The sequence below is a fragment of the Nicotiana tabacum genome, chromosome 17 (assembly GCF_000715075.1).
Source record: "Nicotiana tabacum cultivar K326 chromosome 17, ASM71507v2, whole genome shotgun sequence".
Lineage (NCBI taxonomy): Eukaryota > Viridiplantae > Streptophyta > Magnoliopsida > Solanales > Solanaceae > Nicotiana > Nicotiana tabacum.
In genome coordinates, this window is record NC_134096.1 from 96,841,382 (window position 1) to 96,864,859 (window position 23,478).

Below are 23,478 nucleotides of genomic sequence, written 5' to 3' on the forward strand. Positions count from 1 at the left end.
CAAAAAGTCATCCACTTTATTGAGAGAACCAAGAAAGAGAAAGAGAGAAAAAGCGAACATCTCTAGGCCACACACTACTTGTGGCTCACAAATAACACTCGCATTTTCTTACTGACGTGGCATAACACCCCCCCCTTAGGGTATTAACCTTTTCTACACGTAATATAATATCTACAAAATTGTTAACTTAAGCAAATAAATGAAGTTAAATCTTCAAAATATTTGAAAATAAATATCTATAAGGTGCTCTAACAAATTATTTAACATATGAAAATGCAAAAAGATTTATGTAAAGAAGAAAAATAGGCGAGAATATTTGATATCTTCCATTTTGGTAAACTAAAGACTCAAACCAGACCCAAAGTCCCATAACTCAAAAGAGACGCACAGAGTGAAAGTGCTTTGTGGGTGTCAGATCTCTTTTTCTATCTGGTGAATGAGTAAAAGTGTAAACATGTCAATTGAGAAATAGTCCCAAAATCACTTCACTTTATCCATTTCTCTCTCTTCTATTGCTAAACTTTTCTAGTAAATCTTTTGGACTTGCTAATGTCTGAAGCAATTGCTAATAAGGACCCAGCCATTAAACTCTTTGGTCGGACGATTCAGTTGCCCCATTTTCCGGCGGCGTTTCCGGCAGATACCGGAGATTATAGTTCCTCAGCTGGAGAAGATGAGCTAGAGCACAAGGTATATAATTATAAATGCTTCTTCTTCTATATAATGACTTTATTTATTAAGTATTGTGCTTAAGTCATCCGAAGACTATTTGTTGACTTTCCTTTTGGACCATCTTGTTAGGGTTTTGGTTGATTATTTTTGTTAGGTTATGCTGAAACGGAAGGGATTCGTATAGGGCATACTTTGGTTCTTTTGTTTGGGTAGGAAATTTTACCTCTTTTGACTATTAGGTCATGCATACTGAAATTTTCTACTGAATTCACCATTTTATGCAGGAGGTTAATAGAGTTGTAATTTCTTGTGTTTCCATTCAACTAAACTCAATCTCAATCTAGAGGATTCTTTGTAACTTGTAATTTTTGACGGTAAATACTTACCCACACCAGGTGATCACACCTAACTGAACAATTAACCTTAACAGTCAACAAATCAAAGTGAAAATGCATATCACTGAACCATGGTTAACTATTAAAAAGTGTATATGCAAGACATGTCTCATGTTCATTGGTTTGGTGTTAACACCTGGTGTAGGTAAATTTTTACCATAATTTGACTGTTTTTATATGGCCATAGGCTTACCAACTCTCCTTCTTATTCGAGCTTGGGATAGGCTATGATTTGCACATAGGAAGAGTTTTGTTGTGCTTAAACAAGTTATTTTCCCCTATATTTGGCGAGCTGTGTTTGCATAGTTCAAGCAACAGCTTTGCTTTGTACGTTGCATGATTGTTACATGTCCTGTCAAAGTTTCGTTAAGTCTTCATCGTTTCTAACACTAATATATATATAGTAACCATGCTCCAACATACTTCAGATATTTATATATGAGCTAGACTTGTTTAGTTTTGAACTTGTCAATTGTCATTGAATATAAAAGCATCAGAGGACACAGGCTTATTTAATTTCTATGTAATGTGAATGATGAATCTTTTCTTAACAACGATATTTAGTGCTCTAACTATATCATGAACCGTCCAAAACATACTCAAGCTGTAAAAAGTACTCAAATCCTCTGTCCTCCCTCACTAGCATGTAAATGATATATGATAATTATGTCTTCCTTTTATCTTTAGCCTCAATATTTTCTTAATGACCTCGTCATCCTTCAATGATAGGGAAGCTCAGTAGTCAGTGTAGGTATCAGGATCTAGTGAAATCTTGTTAAACACTTGCCTGACTTTGCCACGTCCATAAGTTATCCGTTATCTGAATAAAGCGTAATAAACTAGATTTATACACATTATACATACAGGGTCAGTGTGATGATTGTACGGATGAGAATGAACATTTAATTGCCGGGGAGTTGCAGGATCGGAATCCAATTCCAGAGAATAGTGAGATTATAGAGGAGTCACCTTCTTATAATGACTGTTCAACAGCCAAAACATCAAAAAGTGAAGTGGAACAGGCTGAAACAAGTAATTCACAGGAGAAAATCCTGAAAAAACCAGACAAGACACTTCCATGTCCTCGCTGTAATAGCATGGAAACAAAATTTTGTTACTTCAACAATTACAACGTCAGCCAGCCTAGACACTTTTGCAAGAATTGTCAGAGATATTGGACTGCTGGTGGGACTATGAGGAATGTGCCTGTAGGTGCTGGCCGTCGGAAACACAAGAACTCAGTTTTGCATTACCGTCACATATCCATCTCTGAAACACTAACAGATCTTTCAAATGGAGTCCAGCCACCTCCGCTCAAGCTCAATGGAACTATTCTTGCATTTGATACTGACAAACCCCTACGTGAGTCAATGGGTTCAGTTTTGAACATTGCTGATAAAGCTATGCAGAATTGTTCTGGGAATGGGTTCCACAGATATAAGGAGCTTGGAATTCAGGCTGGAGACAATGGAGATGATCATTCCGATGGATCTTCAGTTACTGCTTTAAGTTCAAAGGATAGTGATAATGGGTCGCCCGACATGCCAAGACAGAACTGTAATAGCTTTTCACCTCATTTACCTTGCTTTACTGGAGCTCCTTGGCCATATCCATGGAGTTCTGTGCACTTGAGCAATGCAGTACCTCCACCTGGTTACTATCTTCCTGGCTTTCCTATGCCATTCGTCCCTGCTTATTGGGGTTGTGCAATACCAGGTTCTTGGAATGTCCCTTGGATGTCCCCACCCACTGCATCCCAAAACCAAATGCCTCCAACTTCTAGTCCTAATTCTCCAACTCTGGGGAAACATCCAAGGGATGAGATTATTCTGAAATCAGTGGGCAGTGAAGAAGAGCCACGAAAAGAGAGTAATCCACGTGAGAAGTGCCTATGGTTTCCAAAAACATTGCGAATTGGTGATCCAGGGGAAGCTGCAAAGAGTTCTATCTGGGCAACATTGGGAATAAAACATGGCGCAGTTGATTCAGTCAGCGGAGGTTCTTTCAAAGCCTTGCTGCCAAAGAGTGATGAAAGGAACCGTGTTTCAGAAAACTCTTCTATATTAAAAGCCAATCCAGCAGCAATGTCCAGGTCATTAAATTTCAATGAGAGCTCATAAACAGGTGTCTTTGGAATCTTTAAATGTTAAATGGTGGTGACAATGCAGGAAGTCTTCAGCTGTGCTATGCTTCTCCAGAGTTTTCTGCCACTGGCATTACTTACCCTTTTTTTGCCCCCTCATGTAGGACCAGTTATTTACACAGTTTAGTAGGAGAAAGTTTAGGGGTAGATTCCTCAACTTCTTTTTACAAAATTTGAGTAGATCCATCTAGTTGCTAGTTCCTGCCTTTTTGTTTGAGTGAGGTCAGAGCTTTTTGTTTCGTAGACGGTTTTTCTGGGAGTTTAGCTTTCTTAGTTGATGTGCATACCTGTATTCGAGAAAGTGAGAAACATACTAGAGTATTTGTAAAAAGAAACACCCATGTGGTAAAATAAGTTGGAGGTAACATGACGAGTTTCTTATTTACCTTGTTGTTCTGCTTCAAGTGTTATTATAATTTACCATCATGAATGGAGCTCCACTATAAATAACTTGACCTTTCCTTTCTTCCTCTATTTGTTAACCCTCTTTTCCCTGTTTTTGGGGACTACATCTAAAATAGTTGTCGATGAAATGTACTAGATGTAAATTGAACTATCCTGCAGTGGTTGTTTATGTTTTTCCTCTCCAGAGACTTAATGGGGTTATTCTCCAACTCTTAGCAGTTGTATATACGACTACAGATTGCCTGCACTGAAAAGGGCATAGTAATGGCCGATGTTTGAGAGATTAGTTATCTGGTGAATAACCAGGCAACATTCCTTTTTAGTGCCAGTTGCCAAGGGCGAAGTATAGCTTGTCATAGAGTTGCATGCTTTGTTCCCATTTGATTACCTTTCTTAATTTGTCACCTCTTTTCTATCTCTGTCACTAGCATGTGAGCATATATAGCTGTGGGCAATTAAGACCATGTTAGATTTTGTTTGGTTATGTAACTGATTGTACTCAGTAATCACAATGAGCTCTCTATGAATCATATCTTTCTAGGCATGAATTGACATTGTTTCACTATGATAGTACTTAAACATCATCAAGCATCTTAGGATTTACGCGGTGTTATATCTCAGGGGCAAGTGCTGTCTATTTATGTTCTTATTATTAGCTTGTGCAGAGTTCTTGCGGATGTGATGATATTTAACCTGTGCATTGCTGGATTCCTTCTTTTTCCTTTTATGGGGGATGGGGTGGAGTGGGAAGTGGCTGCTGCAGAACCTTTGTTGCTTTTGCATCTGAGCTTTTAATTTGTTACCCACAGAAACGGATCTAGGGCAGGTTTCATGGGTTTAATTGAACTCTTTCAGCTTGAACAATGAATATATGTGCAAAAAGAAATTAAAAGATGTATGCATATAATAAGATTACACTCATTTTGAATCAATTAACTCTATACATATTCTGTGCTGAACTGCTACTAAAAATTGGTGGCAGAAGGAATGCAGGTTGTTGTTATCTAATGATCAACTTGTTGTAGGGTGAAGATGGAGGGTTGGGAATGTTTAATTCAATAAACTCTGCCAACCCTTATTGTTGATACCACTAAATATAGTTTAATATACTTTTATATGGTGTTTATGAGAGATTCTTTGCTCGTATTGGTGCAGAATACAGCATGCAGTCCCTCCACCTTAATCAAAAGGCATGAATTCGAGCCCCCCAGGAATGGATAGACTCGCTTACCCTTTTGTAAGTCTTAAACGACACAATCTTGGATTAGTCAGATCAATACGTTTTGAATCTCTAATGCATAAAGCAAAAGAAGTACATCAATCCGATGCACAATGCAGTGTCTATGTGTTGTTATACTTTCATTGACTATAATCTTAACCACAGATTTTAAATGGTGGGTCTTGTTTGATTTGAGAGAATCCTAGACAACTATTTTTGTGATCAGTCTTGTTGCTATCAAGGATTTAATTTTTCTGTAGCCTGAAGTTGCCTGGAACGCTCGAGTCGGCTATATTTGCAAGTTATTTGTGCTTCAAGCCTTCAAATGCTTTGATAAAGTTATTGGGATTGAGAATCAAAAGTCAACTTCCATTAATATTAGCTTTAATTTTGGCATTACTTTCAAGTAAGTAATTCTTGAAGTACTGAAACCTTCGGCCTCTATCATCTAAAAAGGACAAAAAGAGTTTAAGCAAGCATTTATTAAAGGAGTTGAATACTCTCTCTGTTCACTTTTACTTGTCTACTATTAACTTTGCACTCCTTAAGAAATACTAATAAATAAATTGTATAATTTACCATAGTATCTATATTAATTTGTATATATTATTAATGAATTTAGAATAAGTAATTAATGATAAGAACAAAATAAGAAAAATATATTATTTTTTCCTTAATATGCGAAAAATGATAAATAAAAATTTATTTTTAAAATACTTGACAATTAAAAGTGAACAGAGAAAGTATTTTACAAGAACTATCTTACTTTATTTATCTAATATCGAAAAAAGCAAAAGAAGAGTAGTTGAAGCAAGCATTTATTAGAGGAGTTAAAATAGTGATGTAATTAAATACTCCCTCTCTTCCCTTTTAATTGTCTAAAAAAAATAAAGTGTGTATTTTATAATTTTACCCATAATAATCATAGTAATTTCAAAAGTCTTTAGAAAATAATTTAAGAAATTAGTAGTTAATGATAAGGATAAAATAGAAAGATAAAAATTATCTTAATCTTGATTTAGTATATTGAATAAGTAAAAGTGAACGGGAAATTAAATTTTAAAAAAAAAAAGAGAAAAAAGAATTGGTGCGGCAAAAGAAGAAAGCTGCGTCTCTGCCTTACGGCCCAGATAAAGTACTACATTTGTTTGTTGAAACTGAAGTTAAAGCGTCGAGATGCCCCCCTCCAAGACAACAAAGAGGAATTGAAAAGTAAAGTCTTTAATAGCAGGAGAAAAGATTTAAATAGTGACACGTCATGCTTCCGAAGTTCTTATCGGAAATAAACCCCTACAAAAATAATATTTACGGTAACAAAAATGGAATAATAACGTAACACCGAGATACGGTAATTAACAAGAATAAAGGAGTGACAACGACACTAAAATTTTTACGTGGAAAACCCTTTTGAATAAGGGAAAAAACTACGGCTCCGAAAGGAGCAACTGATATCACTATAGCAAGGAATTTTTACACTTTACATGTCCGAGTAAAATACTCTAAAGACCACTACAACACTCAAAAGAAATAACCCTCTTTTGATATTCCCACCTCACTACAATATCGCTCACAATCTATTTTTCTCATAGACTATTTTCTTATACCCTGTCTGTAAAACTTCACTCTTTCTTTCTAACTGTTAGATATATTTTTCCTCTGAGATTGGTGTATAGAAATGAGAGCTGAAGCTCTCCTTTTATAGCCGAAGCATCACTCTCTAAAGCCTATTATATTTGACAACTTGCACACATTTTTTCGTCTTTTTCTTCAGTGTTGACAATTCAACAAAGTTGGCTACCAAACAAAAGAAATTCAACAAAGTTGGCTACCAAACCAAAGAAATTTTCCTTAGGCACATGCCTATTACTTTGGCTTTTGAATGAGATGGACCCTATCAATCTCCCCCTCCAGTCTCATTTATCTAGAGGAGGTAGCATTATCTTCTAGTTTGAGTGCATGCCGACAAGTTCTTTGCATAGCTCGAACTTGTCTCTTGGTACCACCTTGGTCAACATATCAGTAGGATTTTCACTCATGTGAAACTTTTTGACTTATAAAGATTCGTTCTCCACCTGCTCACGAATCCAATGATATCTCACATCTATATGCTTTGTTCTTGCATGGTGCATGGAGTTCTTGCTCAAGTCTATTGGACTTTGACTGTCACAATAGACGACATACTCCTTTTGATGCAATTCCAACTCTTGAAGAAACAGCTTGAGCCAAACTGTAATGATCCAACCGGTCATTTTAACTTTTAGAATCCCCTTCCCTAAAATAAAATCTTCCGTATGTGCTTTTAATGATTTATGACTTGCGGGGATGGTTGGTTCGGGATTTGAAAGTATTTGGGTTGAAACTGGAATACTTGGTTCATTAAGTTGGCCTTAAAGTGCTAAGTTTAACTTCGGTCAATATTTTGAGAAAACGTCCCCAGAATAGAATTTTGACGATTCCAACAGCTCTGTATGGTGATTTTGGACTTAGTAGTGTGTTCGAAATTTTATTTGGAAGTCCGTAGTTAAATTAGGCTTGAAATGGCTAAAATAGGAATTTAAATTTGGAAGTTTGACCGGGGAGTTGACTTTTTGATATCGGAGTCGGAATCCAGTTCTGAAAATTTTTATAGCTCTGTTATGTCATTTATGACCTGTGTGCAAAATTTGAGGTCAATCGGACTTGAATTGATAGGTTTCGGTACATAATGTAGGAGTTGAAAATCTTAAGTTTCATTATGCTTGAATTGGGGGATGATTCGTGATTTTAGCATTGTTTGGTGTGATTTGAGGGTTAGACTAAGTTCGTATGATATTTTGGGACTTGTTGGTATAATTGGTCGAGGTCCCGAGAGGCTCGGGTGAGTTTCAGACGACTAACGGATCACTTTTGGCCTTTGAAACACTGCTGATAACTGCTGGTATTTTCTTCTGGTATCCTTATACACGATCGCGTAAGTTGGTCTGCGATCGCATAGAGTAAGTTAGGCAGAGGTGGATTTGTTCTACGCGATCGCGTGAATGGGGTTGCGATCGCATAGGATAAATTTGGGCAGTTAGGAATTTGTTCACTGCGATCGCGTGGACACGTCCGCGATCACGTAGGATTGGCCAGTGTGTGGATCGCGATCGCGTAGGGGAAATTTGAGAGGAAGTTGGGCCACGCGTTGTGCTACGCGATCGCGTGAAGAGAGATGCGATCGCGTAGAGTCGGAACCTGGTGCATCGCGATCGCGTGAAGAGAGATGCGATTGCGTAGAGTCGGAACCTGGTGCATCGCGATCGCGTGAAGAGAGATGCGATCACATAAGGTTAATGTTTGAGCAGAAAAAATTGTGCTACACGATCGCGTGAGGAAGTTCGCGATCGCGTAGAAGAAATCACTGGGTAGAGAGTTTAAGTTCTGAACGATTTGGAGCTCGGATTTAGGCGATTTTTGGGAGATTTTCAGAGAAAACAACGGGGTAAGTGTTCTTAACTCAATACTGGTTAAATTACCCGAATCCATCACTATTTTTATCATTTAATTGGTGAATTGAGTTGAAAAATATTAAAAACCCTCTTGGATAGATTTGAGGATTTGAGGGCCGAATTTTTATCGAAATTTAGTGATTTTGGTATGGATAAACTCGTGGTTGAGCGGGTGTTCATATTTTATAATTTTCGCCGGATTCTGAGATGTGGGCCCCACGGACGAATTTTTAATTAATTTCGAAATTTTTATTAAAAATATAGTATTTTCTTATAGAATTGATTCCTATAATTTTTAATGATTGTATCGAATAATTTTGGCTAGATTCAAGCTAGACAGAGTTGGATAATCGAGAAAAGGGTCTACTAGTGGATTAAATTGGAGCAAGGCGAGGTAAGTCTCTTGTCTAATCTTGTGAGGGGGAAATTACCTCATAGGTGATTAAAATTAAATAATTATTGCTAATTGTGGGGGCTACGTATGCACGAGGTGACGAGAGTCCGTGCGTAGCTACTATTAATGCTAAAGTCCGGGTAGTTTAGGACTCAAAGCATGAATTACTTGTGTAAATTGTATTATTTATTAATTAAATTATTTGATGTGTATATTGTGAATTGTTATGAAAGGTAGTAAAAGATGAAATCTTCATATGCTTAATTTTGAATTGTTAGATAAAAATATTAAAGGATGAAAATCTCATATATACTTGATTTTTCTTTTTAAATTAATTAATTGTTAAGAGAAATTGTTCTTCCTCCTGAATTTATCTTATAACAAATATACTCTCATTCCGGAGGTACATAAGAAAATATCCTCATTTCTTGTGGAGCGGGCCGAACGCTTCGGCAGGATAGATGCATCTATGGATCGTGCCACACGTCCCTCGGCAGTGTACACGATACTCTGGATCGGGCCGTACGTCCTCGGCAGAAATCGTGTTTAATAATAATAATTACATGATACTTTAATAGTTATTTCAGCTTGCGAAACTAATTGATAAATTGGAGAATCCTTGAAATTTTATGAATTATTATTTCTGCTTGCTAAGGAATTAATTGTTATTCCTGTAAATGAGATTAATTGATAAATTGAAAATTATTTGAATTTAAGGAATTTAATTAATATATTGAGAATTGTTGCATTTGAAGGAATTTGATTATTTCTGCTGCTTAAATAAATTATTGTAAATTTTATACATCATGCTGATTTAAATATCCTAGTTGTATTTCAATTATTATTATTGACCCATAGTGAGTGTCAAAGTCGGCCATCTCGTCTCTACCACTTCGAGATTAGGCTTGATACTTACTGGGTACATGTTGTTTACGTACTCATACTACACTTGCTGTACTTTTTGTGCAGGACCTGAGGCAAGTACTAGTGGGGGGCCTATCGTCTTACACCCACGCTATCCAGGGGCATAGTGGTGAGCTGCCTTTCTGAGCCGTTCTGCAGCTACTAGTGTCTCTCCTTGTATTTTTTATTCTGTCTATTTTATTTCAGACAATATTTGAGGTTTTGTATAATCTACTAGATGCTCATACACTTGTGACACTAGGTCTTGGCACACACATTGATAGAATTTGGATTTTATTATTTTTCTTAGTTTTAAATTTTTTCAATATATGCTTAAATTATTAAGTTGGATTGCCTAGCTGTAGTATTGGGCGCCATCACGACCTATAGGTGAAATTGGGTCATGACAATATGGTATCAGAGTACTAGGTACACGTAGGTCTCACAAGTTATGAGCAGACCTAATAGAGTCTTGCGGATCGGTACGGAGATGTCTGTACTTATCTTCGAGAGGCTATAGGGTGTTAGAAAATTACCTTTCTTCATATTCCATCGTGCAATTGATGTAGTACTAAATATCCTTCTCTTATTCTCTCACAGATGGTGAGAACGCGCTCGAATGAGGTTCCAGACTAGGGAATAGCTACTCCCCCAGTTGCTAGAGGCCGAGGCTGAGGGAGGGCTCCAGCCCGTGGTAGAGGGCTAGGACGTCCCAGGACTGTTCCAGTTATGCCGCCAGTGGGTCCAGCAGAGAACCCCATTATTGAGGAACAGGATGAGGTGCCTGTGGCAGAGCCAGCTCCGGTGGATTTCACATTTGCACCGGGATTTCAGGATGTCATGGGTCGTATGCTGCGGTTCATGGACAATATGACTCAGGCCGGTTTATTTCCGGCAGACCCAGCCACATCTCAGGCAGGCGGGGGAGCACAGACCCCTACCGCACAGGCTCATGGACAGGCAACTGTTGTATATCAGACCCAGGGTGCACTACCCATGGGAGGAGCCTAACCAGTGGCAACAGCTATACCTGAGCCCAGGCTAGCTGTAGCCGCTGATCCTCAGAAACTATTGGACAGATGGACTAGACTACATCCTCCTGTCTTTGGGGGAGAGCGACATGAAGATCCATAGGACTTCATTGATCATTGAAGGGACAGACTGCACAACATGAGGATATTGGAATCTCATGGGGTTGACTTCGCTACTTTTCAGCTAGAGGGCATGGCCCGTAGATGGTGGCAGTCTTATGTTCTCAGCAGACCAGCAGATTCTCCTCCCAAGACTTGGGACATGTTCACCCGTATCTTCCTGGACAGGTATATTCCACCCTCCTAGAGGGAAGAGTTGCGGTTTCAGTTTGAGCAGCTCCAGCAGGGTCAGATGTCAGTGACCGATTATGAGGCGAGGTTTTCTGAATTATCTCGCCATACACTTATGATACTCCCTACTGAGGTGGAGAGAGTGCGGAGGTTTATAGCCGATTTACATACTGGCATTCAGGCCACTATGGCTCGAAAAGTTGAGATGGGTACTTCTTATGAGCTAGTTGTAGAGATAGCCCGAATGATTGGGAGTGTGCGTCAGCGGAGCCGAGAGCAGAGTATGAGAGATAAGCGGTTCAGGTATTCTGGAGAGTTTAGAGGTGCTCCGTTTGGGGGCAGAGGTCAGTTCGTGAGGGGGCAATCCAGCAGACCCTCATATCTAGCACCATCACCTCCTCGAGGTGCTCCAGTATGACCTTATTTCAGTGCTATACCAGAGAGTTCTTACCGCCCACCAGCTATTCAGGGTCCTCCCAGTGGGTATTCAGGTTCCCAGGGCCAGACACTTAGTCAGCAGCCCATCGCACCGAAGGGTTGTTACGAGTGCAGGGATCCCAGTCACATGCGGAGGTTTTGCCCCAGGTTTTGAGGTAGACCAGTACAGCAGGGTCAACAGCCTATGCTTACCGGACCAGTTACTCCACCAGTAGTCCGACAACCCAGAGGTGGAGGACAGGTGTGTAGGGGTCATCCTAGAGGTGGAGGTCAGCCAGGCAGAGGCCAGCCAGTTGGCGCTCCAGCTCGGTTTTATGCTTTTCCGGCTAGACCAGATGCAGAGGCCTCAGATGCTGTGATTACAGGTATTATTTTTGTTTGCGGCAAAGATGCCTCGGTATTATTTGATCTAGGATCCATGTATTCATATGCGTCTTCTCTATTTGCTCCATTCCTGGGTGTTTCTCGTGAGTCCTTGAGTACTCCTGTTTATGTGTCCACTCCTGTAGGCGATTCTGTTATTGTGAACCGGATCTACCGATCTTGTATTATTACATTCTGTGGTTATGAAACTAGAGCAGATCTCTTATTGCTCGAGATGACCAACTTTGAAATTATTCTGGGTATGGACTGGTTATCTCCATATCATGCTATTCTAGATTGTCATGCCAAAACTGTTACCTTGGCTATTCCATCTTTGCCTAGGCTAGAGTGGAAGGGTTCGTCGGTTAGTTCATTTAATCGGGTTATTTCTTTTATAAAGGCTCAACACATGGTTGAGAAGGGTTGTTTGGCTTATCTAGCCTATGGTCGGGATACTACTGCAGAGACTCCGACTATTGATTCAGTGCCAGTAGTTCGGGAGTTTTCTGTTGTATTTTCTTCAGATCTTCCAGGTATGCCACATTATCATAATATTGATTTCTGTATTGACTTGGCTCCAGATACTTATCCTATATCTATTCCACCGTATCACATGGCTCCGAAAGAATTGAAAGAACAACTTGAAGAGTTACTAGCCAAAGGGTTCGTCAGACCGAGTGTATCGCCTTGGGGTGCACCGGTATTATTTGTCAAAAAGAAGGATGGAACAATGCGGATGTGTATTGATTATCGCCAATTGAACAGAGTCACTATTAAGAACAAGTACCCATTGACGCGTATTGATGACCTATTTGACCAGTTCCAGGGTGCTAAGGTGTTCTCTAAGATCGACTTGATGTCGGGGTTTTATCAGTTAAAGATTCAAGATTTGGATGTTCCGAAAACTGCTTTCCGTACTAGATATGGTCATTATGAATTTTTGGTAATGTCTTTCGGTTTAACTAATTCCCCGGCAGCGTTTATGGATTTGATGAACAGGATATTCAGGCCATATATTGATTCATTTGTCATTGTCTTCATTGATGACATTTTGATCTACTCACGTAGTAAGGAGGAACATGAGCAACATATGGGAGTAGTGCTTCAGACATTGCGGGAACAAAAGCTATATGCTAAGTTCTCTAAATATGAGTTTTGGCTAGAGTCTGTAGCATTTTTGGGACATATTGTATCGGGTGAAGGTATTAAAGTTGATCCCAAAAAGATTGAGGCAGTTCAGAATTGGCATCGTCCCACTTCGGCGACTGAGATCAGAAGTTTCCTGGGTTTAGCAGGTTATTATCGTCGATTCGTGGAAGGTTTTTCATCTATTGCAGCACCTTTGACCAAATTAACCCGGAAGGGTGTTCAGTTCCGATGGTCCGATGATTGTGAGTCAAGCTTTCAGAAGCTCAAGACAGCATTGACTGCAGCACCAGTGTTAGTGTTACCTTCTGGTTCGAGAATGTATACAGTGTATTGCGACGCTTCATGCGTTGGCTTGGGTTATGTATTGATGCAGGAAGGGCAAGTTATTACATATGCTTCACGTCAGTTGAAGCCCCACGAGAAGAATTATCTAGTACATGATTTGAAGTTAGCTGCGATTGTTCACGCTTTAAAGATTTGGAGGCATTATCTTTATGGGGTGTCTTGCGAAGTTTACACTGATCATCACAGTTTGTAGCATTTGTTCATGTAGAGTGACCTAAATCTGAGACAATGCAGATGGCTTGAATTACTAAAAGATTATGATATTACTATCATATATCATCCGGGCAAAGCAAATGTGGTCGCAGACGCCTTGAGTAGGAAGGCGGAGAGTATGGGTAGTTTGGCTTTCATTTCAGCAGAGGAGAGGCCATTAGCTTTGGATATTCAATCCTTGGCTAATCGACTTGTGAGGTTGGACATTTTAGAGCCCAGCCAAGTTCTTGCATGTGTTGTAGCTCAGTTTTTACTATATGAGCAGATCAAGGCTCGTCAGTATGACGATCCACACTTAATGGTTCTTCTAGAAACGGTAATACGGGGTGGTGCCAAGGAAGTTACTACTGGAGCGGATGGCGTTCTGCGACTCCAGGATCGTCTATATGTTCCTAATATGGATAGACTGAGGAAAAAGATCCTAGAGGAAGCACACAGTTCTCGGTATTCTATTCATCCAGGTGCTACCAAGATGTATCGTGACCTGAGACAGCATTATTGGTGGCGACGAATGAAAAAGGACATTATTGAGTATGTATCTAGGTGTCTAAATTGCCAGCAAGTTAAATATGAGCACCAGAGGCCAGGTGGCCTACTTCAGCAGATGACTATACTAGAGTGGAAATGGGAACGCATAACTATGGACTTTGTAGTTGGGTTGCCGCGGACCTTGCGGAAGTTTGATGCAGTTTGGGTCATTGTTGACAGGTTGACCAAGTCGACACATTTTATTCCTGTTGTGACTACATATACTTCAGAGAGGTTGGCCCAGATTTACATTCAGGAGATAGTTCGATTACACGATGTGCTAATTTATATCATATCAGATAGAGGTCCTCAGTTTACTTCACATTTCTGGAGAGCAGTATAGAGTGAGTTGGGGACCCGTGTAGAGCTCAGCACAGCCTTTCATCCGCAGACCGACGGCCAGTCAGAGCGGACAATTCAGATTTTGGAGGATATGCTCAGGGCATGTGTGATTGACTTTAGAGGTCAGTGGGATCATTTCTTGCCTTTGACCGAATTTTCTTATAATAATAGTTACCGATCCAGCATCGAGATGGCTCCATTTCAGGCTTTGTATGGTCGGCGATGCCATTCGCCCATCGGGTGGTTTGATCCCGGTGAGACTAAGTTATATGGTACTGATTTGGTGAAGGATGTCTTGTAAAAGGTAAAGTTGATTCAGGAGAGACTTTGTACAGTAGAGTCCAGACAGAAGAGCTACGCAAATCAAAAAGCACGTGATTTATCATTTATGGTAGGTGAAAAGGTTTTCTTGAAGGTTTCGCCGATGAAGGGAATTATGAGATTCGGGAAGAAGGGCAAGTTGAGCCCAAGGTTTATAGGCCCATTTGAGGTATTGAGACGAGTTGAAGAGGTTGCTTATGAGCTTGCATTGCCTCCCAGTCTATCGGGAGTTCATCCGATTTTCCATGTATCTGTACTTCGGAAGTATCATGCTGACCTATCACATGTGTTGGACTTCAGCACAGTTCAGCTAGATAAGAGTTTGGGTTATGAAGAAGAGCCATTTGCCATTGTTGATAAACAAGTTCGCCATTTGAGGTCCAAGAGAATTTCTGCAGTAAAGGTCCAGTGGAGGGGCCAACCAGTTGAGGAAGCGACTTGGGAGGCTGAGGAAGACATGCGGAGTATATATCCACACTTATTCAGCACTCCAGGTACAATTCTAAACCCGTTCGAGGACGAACGTTTGTTTAAGAGGTGGAGAATGTAATGACCCAACCGGTCATTTTAACTTTTAGAACCCCCTTCCCTAAAATAAAACTTCCCATATATGCTTTTAATGATTTATGACTTGTGGGGATGGTTGGTTCGGGATTTGAAAGTGTTTGGGTTGAAACCGGAATACTTGGTTCCTTAAGTTGGCCTTAAAGTGCTAAGTTTAACTTCGGTCAACATTTTGAAAAAATGACCTCGGAATAGAATTTTGACGATTCCAACAGCTTCGTATTGTGATTTTGGACTTAGTAGCGTGTTCGGAATTTTATTTGTAAGTCCGTAGTTAAATTAGGCTTGAAATGGCTAAAATAGAAATTTAAGTTTGGAAGTTTGACCGGGGAGTTGACTTTTTGATATCGGAGTCGGAATCCAGTTCTAAAAATTTTCATAGCTCTGTTATGTCATTTATGACCTGTGTGCAAAATTTGAGGTCAATCGGACTTGAATTGATAGGTTTCGGTACATAATGTAGGAGTTGGAAATCTTAAGTTTCATTAAGCTTGAATTGGGGGATGATTCGTGGTTTTAGCGTTGTTTGGTATGATTTGAGGGTTAGACTAAGTTCGTATGATGTTTTGGGACTTGTTGGTATAATTGATCGAGGTCCCGAGGGGCTCGGGTGAGTTTCAGACAACTAACAGATCACTTTTGGCCTTTGGAACACTGCTGATAACTGCTGGTATTTTCTTCTAGTATCCTTATACACGATCGCGTAAGTTGGTCTGCGATCGCGTAGAGTAAGTTAGGCAGAGGTGGATTTGTTCTACGCGATCGCGTGAATGGGGTTGCGATCGCGTAGGATAAATTTGGACAGTTGGGAATTTGTTCACTGCGATCGCGTGGACACGTCTGCGATCATGTAGGATTGGCCAGTGTGTGGATCGTGATCACGTGTCATTGTTTGCGATCGCGTAGGGAAAATTTGAGAGGAAGTTGGGCCACGCATTGTGCTACGCGATCGTGTGAAGAGAGATGCGATCGCGTAGAGTCGGAACCTGGTGCATCGCGATCGCGTGAAGAGAGATGCGATCGCGATCGTCTCTACCACTTCGAGATTAGGCTTGATACTTACTGGGTACACGTTGTTTACGTACTCATACTACACTTGCTACACTTTTTGTGCAGGACCTGAGGCAAGTACTAGTGGGGGACCTATCATCTTACACCCACGCTATCCAGGGGCATAGTGGTGAGTTGCCTTTCTGAGCCGTTCTGCAGCTACTAGTGTCTCTCTTTGTATTTTTTATTCTGTCTATTTTATTTCAAATAGTATTTGAGGTTTTGTATAATCTACTAGATGTTCATACACTTGTAACCCCAGGTCTTGGCACACACATTGGTAGAATTTGGGTTTTAATATTTTTCTTGGTTTTAAATTTTCTCAATATATGCTTAAGTTATTAAGTTGGTTTGCCTAGCTATAGTGTTGGGCGCCATCACGACCTATATGTGAAATTGGGTCGTGACACAAACCATCTCCTTTCCAGCTTCAGTAGTGGCAATATACTCTGCTTAAGTTGTAGAGAGTACAACACACTTCTGCAACTTTGACTGCCATGATATAGCTCCCCCTAAAAAAGTAAATAGATATCCAGTAGTGGATTTTCTATTATCAGTATCACCGGCCATATCAGCATCCATGTAGCCCTTCTAGATTAGATCAGATCCTCCAAAACACAAGCAATCTCCTACAGTACCTCTTAGATACCTGAGTATCCACTTGACTGCTTCCCAATGTTCCTTTCTAGGATGTTCAAGGAATCTGCTAACAACACCAACTGCATGAGCAATATCAGGTCTGGTTCATACCATTGCATACATCAAGCTTCCGACCGCTGAAGAATAAGGAACTCTAGCCATGTTCTCTTTCTCCTCCACTGTTGTAGGACACATCTTCTTGCTCAACTTTAGATGACTAGCAAGAGGTGTGCTGACTGGCTTAGCATTCTTCATGTTGAAGCGTTTTAGTACACGTTCAATGTACTTCTCCTGAGACAGTCACAAGTTTCTTCTTATTCGCTCTCGAACTATCTTCATACCCAGAATTTGTTGTGTTGGGCCCAAGTACTTCATATCAAATGACTTGGACAAATCTCCCTTCAACTTTGCGACCAACCCCTTATTTTTTCCTACAATTAACATGTCATCCACATACAACAACAATTTAATAAAGTTATTCTCAGAAAATCTTTTGAAGTATACACATAGATCAGAATAAGTCTTTATGTATGTTTGACTTTTCATGAATGAGTCAAACTTCATGTACCACTGCCTTGGTACCCGCTTCAACCCATAAAGATTCTTATTCAATTTGCACACCATGTGTTTCTTTCCAGCTACTTTAAATCCTTCTGGTTGCTCCACATAAATCTCCTCTTCCAAATCTCCAAGAAGAAATGCAGTTTTCACGTCCAACTGCTCCACTTCAAGATCTAGGCTAGCTGCTAAGCTCAAAATTGTTCGAATAGAAGTCATTTTGACAACAGGTGAGAAAATTTCGTCAAAATCAATACCTTTATTATATTCGAAGCCTTTTACCACCAATCGAGCTTTGTATCTGACCAGCTTGCCATTTCCATCTTTCTTGAGTTTAAAGGCCCATTTGCATTTGAGTGGTCTTTTTCCCTTTGAAAGTTCAACCAGCTTGTACGTGTCATTTTTCTATAGAGATTACATCTCCTCTTGCATAGCTTTCATCCACTGGTTCTTTTCTGGATGAGACAGTACCTCCTTAAGACTTTCTGGCTCCCCCTCATTACTGATGAGGATATACTTTGTGGCAGGGTACCTGCATGACTCTACCCTTGGCCTTTTTGATCTCCTCAGAGGTTGAGGTTGTTCTTGTCCATGAGTGGGGTGATCAACTTGCTCGACATCATCATCAAGTTGCTCCTCCTGCTCAATAACCTCATCAGGTTGCTCCCCCTGCTCGGCAATCTCGTCGGTCTTACTTTCTGCACTTGTGGGATAGTTAGAAGAATAAGGAATGGTAACAAGATTAGGAATTATACCATTCTTGGCCTTCTCTAACATATCATCAGCAGTTCCAACTTCACTTTCTCGGAAGACTACATCTCTGCTTCTGATGACCTTCTTCTTTACATGATCCCACAATCTGTACCCGAACTCTTCATCTTCGTATCCGATGAATATACAGGGAACAAATTTATCATCCAACTTTGTTCTCTGCTCCTTTGGTACATGTGCAAAAGTTCTGTTACCGAACACCTTCAGATGCGAGTAGGACACCGCCTTGTTGATCCAAACTCTCTCTAGGATGTCAAATGCCAACGGAACTGATGGACTCATATTGATCAAGTAACAGGCTGTCTGAACTGCTTCACCCCAGAATGACTTAGGCAGTTTAGCCATTCTGAGCATGCTTCTCACCTTCTCCACAATGGTGCGGTTCATCCTTTCGGCTACGCCATTGTGTTGTGGAGTTTCAGGAACTGTCTTTTTATGTCTGATCCCATGGCTCGAACGGTACTCTTCAAATTCCCTTGAAGTGTACTCACCTCCATTGTCACTTCGGAGACGTTTTAGCTTTTGTCCTATCTCCCTTTCCACTAGAGCATGAAACTTCTGAAAAACTTGAAACATCTGATCTTTGATTTTCAAAATATAAACCCATAATTTTCGTGAAGCATCATCAATAAAAATAATAAAATATTTGTTACCGCTCATAAATTCAATTTTTATTGGACCACAAATATCAGAATATACCAAATCAAGTATATTCAATTTTCTTTGAGACAATGTCTGAAATGAGACTCTATGCTGCTTACCAAATAAACAGTAGTCACAAGGTTTTACCGTTGTATCTTTGGCATAAGAAATTAGTGATTTCCTGGCAAGAATCTGCAATCCCTTCTTGCTCATATAACCCATCCTTTTGTGCCACAGATTTGCAGAAATCTCATCTTGTGCCGCATTCAATTCACCTTGGCATATTTCTACATTTGTCCTGTACAATGTGCCACGAGTAACTCCCTTTGCAATCACCAATTATCCATTGGTGAGTCTCCACTTTTGATTTGCAAAATAGTTCTCGTATCCATATCGGTCTAAAGCAATTCCCGATATCAAGTTCATCCGCAAATCAGGTACATGTCGCACGTCCTTTAGAACCAATGTGCATCCGACATTTGTCTTGATACAAATGTCACAGATCCCCACAATCTTTGAGTAACTCGTGTTACCCATTCTCACAGTTCCAAAATCACATGCTACATATCTGCAAAAAATTTCTCTTACCGGTGTGGCATGGAAAGATGCTGATGTATCAACTACCTATTCCAACTCTGGACTTGACAAGTGCATACATTCCTCCTCCTTATTTATAAAGAGGACAACATTATCATTATTTTGCACCATGGCAGTTGTGTTGTCGTCATTCTTCTGGCCACTAGTTTCACATTTGCCCTTTCTTGGATTTGGGCAATCTCTTTTGAAGTGACCTGGCTGATCATAATTGTAGCAATTTCTAGCTCTTGATTTGGATCGGTTCTTAGACTTCCCACGAAGTCCGGATCTACCATAGTTGCTCGAACACCTTTGATAACTCCTGCCTCTACCTTCTGTGATGAGAGTCTGTCCTTGATTTTCAGGCTTCTTTCTCATCTTCTCATTGAGTAGAAGAATCGATGTGACGTCTTTCAACTCAATGGTAGTCTTACCGTGCAGGATGGTTGTTGCCAAATTATCGTACGAAGATGGCAACGAGTTCAATAATAAGATGGCTTTATCTTCTTCCTCGATTTTCACTCCGAGATTGGCGAGCGGTGTGATTAGTCCGTTAAATATATTTAAAGGTGACAAAGAATTCGTACCTTCACCCATGTGTAGGGCGTATAACTGCTTCTTCAAGTGCAATTTATTTGTCAGCATTTTGGACATGTATAGGCTTTCCAACCTTATTCAAATGCCACATGCGGTGTCTTCATCAATGATGTTATTTAGCACATCATCTGATAAGTGCAACCTGATTGCACTAGCAGCTCTTTTACCCAAGTCAGCCCAATCCTTATCTTTCATGGTATTAGGCTTTTTGGTATAAGCATCTAGTATCTTGTGTAATCCTTGTTGGATGAGCAGATCCCTCATCCTTCTTTGCTATGTTGAGAAACCGCTATCTCCGTTAAATTTTGCTACCTCGTACTTTACTCCGGACATTTTTGTTTTTCAGCGATTATAGTACTACCGACAATAAATAGTATTTATGTGAACGAGCAGAACCTGTGCTTTGATATCAGTTGTTGGGAATAAACCCCCTACATAAATAATATTTACGGTAATAAAAGCGGAATAATAACGTAGCACCGAGATACGGTAATTAATAAGAATAAAAGAGTGACAACGACATCAAGAATTTTACGTGAAAAAACCTTTTGAATAAGGGAAAAAACCACGGCCTCGAGAGGAGCAACTAATATCACTATAGCAAGGAGTTTTTATACTTTGCAGGTCCGAGTAAAATACTTTAAAGATCACTACAACACTCAAAAAAAATAATCCTCTTTTGATATTTCAACCTCACTACAATATCGCTCACTCTCTATTTTTCTCACATACTATTTTCTTATACCCTGTCTGTGAAACCTTACTCTTTCTTTCTAACTCTCAGATATATTTTTCCTCTGAGATTGGTGTATAGAAATGAGAGCTGAAACTCTCCTTTTATAGTCGAAGCCTCACTATCTAAAGCCTATTATATTTGACAATTTGCACACACTTTTCCGTTTTTTTCTTCAATGTTGACAATTCAACAAAGTTGGCTACCAAACCAAAGAAATTCAACAAAGTTGGCTACCAAACCAAAAAAATTCCTACCAAATCAAAAAAAATTCCTTAAGCACATGCTTGTTACTTTGGCTTTTGAATAAGATGAACCCATCAATTCTGATAATTCAAAGGCATGCTTAATTATTTTGGTTAATAAATGGTTAATAAATGGTAAAGGTGGTTAATTAAGAGTTAAGACCTCATTTCGATTTGCCGATTTGCGAACATTCACGTGCATGCACACAACAAGCTTCTTCACCATCTCCAATTCAATTTATGGTATTTATTGTTGCATTACATGTGAGTTTCACAGGCGGAGCTAGGATTTGAACCTTATGGGTTCGAGATTATAATCCTTTTAAGTTACTGATTTTAAATTAATATTTTTACATATTTATTGAATTTATTAATACAAATACAGAGTTTGAACAAAAACTACTGGGTTCGACCAAACCCGCAAACAGCATTGTGGCTCCGCCCCTAGTGAGGCTAACTACTAAGAGGAGCGTTTCAACTCTAATATAAGTGTTTTCCCCTTAAATGAACATAATACGAATCTGAATTCGAGTCAATAAACATATATCAAATGATAAGGTTTGAATAGGTTTAAACTCCACGATAAAGAATATTTTCTCCGGTCCATAATAAATGACTTTTTGGCATTTTTATTTTAGTCCAAAATAAGTGTCCTTTTACATAATCAGGAAGAAATTAATTTTATTTTTCTAGAATTTGCCCTTATTTATATATCCCAATGTGTTAAGATAACAATTAATTACAGATAATTTAGTGAATACATCTTTTTTCTCTAAAAATTCATATGTTTTTAATGGATGTGTCAAAGGCTAAAATGTCCCTTATTATGGATCATAGAGAGTATTTATTAAGAAATTTCTTGACGAGGAACCATTTCTTTAATCACATAATCTAGTCCTACTGCATTGTATGTGGGTAGGATTGATATTATTGCAGTATCAATTGTTGAGAATTAATCTTGAGATAGTAAGAGAGTAATAAGGAACTCTACATAAATATTCTTAAGACCTAAAAAAAATTAAAATGAAATTAGCTCTTCTTTTTCTAATTAAGAGCCTGTTTGGATTAGCTAATTGTAAATAGTTGATAAGCTTGTAGTGCTGAAAAGTTTTTTAAGTGCTGAAACTGATTTTTAAAATAAGCATTTACGTGTTTGGATAGAAGTGCTGAAACTGATAATAAGCAGTTGATGTGTTTGATTAAAAAGTGTTGATAAGCTATTCTTTTGTTAAAATGACTAAAATACCTTTGAATTTTTTTCAAAAGATTATAAATTAAAATTTTCTTTGTAAAGAAAAGAATTAATAACGAATATGGAATGAAGAGAAAGTCAAGAAATTTCGTTTGGGAAAAGTATTTTGTGAATTAGAAAATATTATTAAGGATAAACTAGTAAATGGTCAAACTAAAAGTGCTTATAAGCTGAAAAACCATAAGTTGGGAGTGGCCAGCTTATGACTTATGGCTGATTTTAGCTTATAAGCACTTGGCTTATAAGCACTTTGAGTGTTTACCAAACGCATAGATAAGCCAAAAAATGCTTATAAGTCAGTTTCCAGCTTATAAATTTAAAAATGCTTATAAATTTTTTTACAACTCCCGTTTTATTTGGCATTGTACTATTTATTTCTATCTAGCAAAAGATCACGATACCTTTCCAAAGTGTTGACTTAAAAATATGCTATTTTTATACGTACCTTTTACTAACATATTTCTCATTCATCTCGTAATGACAAAAAAATATCTCTCTTCTTTTTCAGGTTAATCCTGATTTATTCCTTATATAGCAAAATCTTTTCCATCCAGCAATTCAAATTAGAAGAATATAATAAATAAATACATACTATTATTTTCAGATCAAGTAGTAATATCTTCAATTTGACTTTTCCTCTTTTTCCAACTTGCAAATTACTCTATCATTTTAGACTTAAACTTTATCCGAGTCAAACTAGGCCTATGTTAAGGGCACGTAGTATTATTTTAACATATAGAGATCAAAACATAAATACGACAGTCTGTCATTAAATTACGCTTTTTTTCAAAAGTCAATTTAGGTCGTAACAAAATAAAAAGGAAAAAAGTAGTAAAATAATCTATTAAAAGGGGTTACTAAAGGTAGTAATAAATGGGAAGCACAACCTGAAGACCCAGAAATAATCGGATCTGAAACCTTTCTTACGTTTCCAAACTCTTTATGTATAGCCATTTCGTAGATTTTTAGGATCTCCACTTTACTTACTGTACGCCACGTGCCCACCTTAATAACCCTCTTTACTTCCTCATACTGTCACAAATTACAGACCCATTTTCCACTTAAGATCTATCAATGGGGCGTTCCACTTTCGTTGTGGCTGTTTTTCTCATGCTTTTCTTCTCTCTATCTCATGGTAATTCTTTCTTGTTTCTTGTTTCTTGTTTCTTATCTCTGCTTCTTTTGTATGTGCTACTATTTTCCTTACTTGTTTTGATTTGTGTAGGGATCGG

At 38.8% G+C, this 23,478-nt stretch overlaps 1 protein-coding gene across 5 annotated transcripts; it reads left to right on the forward strand.

The window, feature by feature from the left end:
* The first annotated feature begins 273 nt into the window (after positions 1–273).
* Positions 274–9,820, forward strand: LOC107778506 (cyclic dof factor 1). 5 transcript variants are annotated; one of them, XR_012701346.1, is made up of 4 exons: positions 276–690; positions 1,934–3,159; positions 4,771–4,852; positions 9,665–9,820. XR_012701346.1 is itself a non-coding variant. In XM_016598778.2 (3 exons), the coding sequence occupies exons 1-3, from the start codon at positions 550–552 to the stop codon at positions 4,796–4,798; spliced, it is 1,395 nt and encodes a 464-aa protein (XP_016454264.1). In that variant the 5' UTR covers positions 276–549; the 3' UTR covers positions 4,799–5,093. The 5 variants fall into 5 exon arrangements, 3 of the variants coding, with proteins under 3 accessions (XP_016454265.1, XP_016454264.1, XP_075090795.1); XM_016598778.2 differs by lacking the exon at positions 9,665–9,820 and having other exon boundaries at positions 4,771–5,093; XM_016598779.2 differs by lacking the exons at positions 4,771–4,852; positions 9,665–9,820 and having other exon boundaries at positions 274–690; positions 1,991–3,577.
* Positions 9,821–23,478: the final 13,658 nt, after the last annotated feature.

Bases quoted from the DNA above. Each gene is read 5' to 3' on its own strand.
- LOC107778506 (XM_016598778.2), top strand. From the start codon at position 550: ATGTCTGAAGCAATTGCTAATAAGGACCCAGCCATTAAACTCTTTGGT. The intron at 691-1,933 runs GTATATAATTAT...TTATACATACAG, and splicing joins AAGATGAGCTAGAGCACAAG to GGTCAGTGTGATGATTGTAC. The intron at 3,160-4,770 runs GTCATTAAATTT...GTATTGGTGCAG, and splicing joins AATCCAGCAGCAATGTCCAG to AATACAGCATGCAGTCCCTC.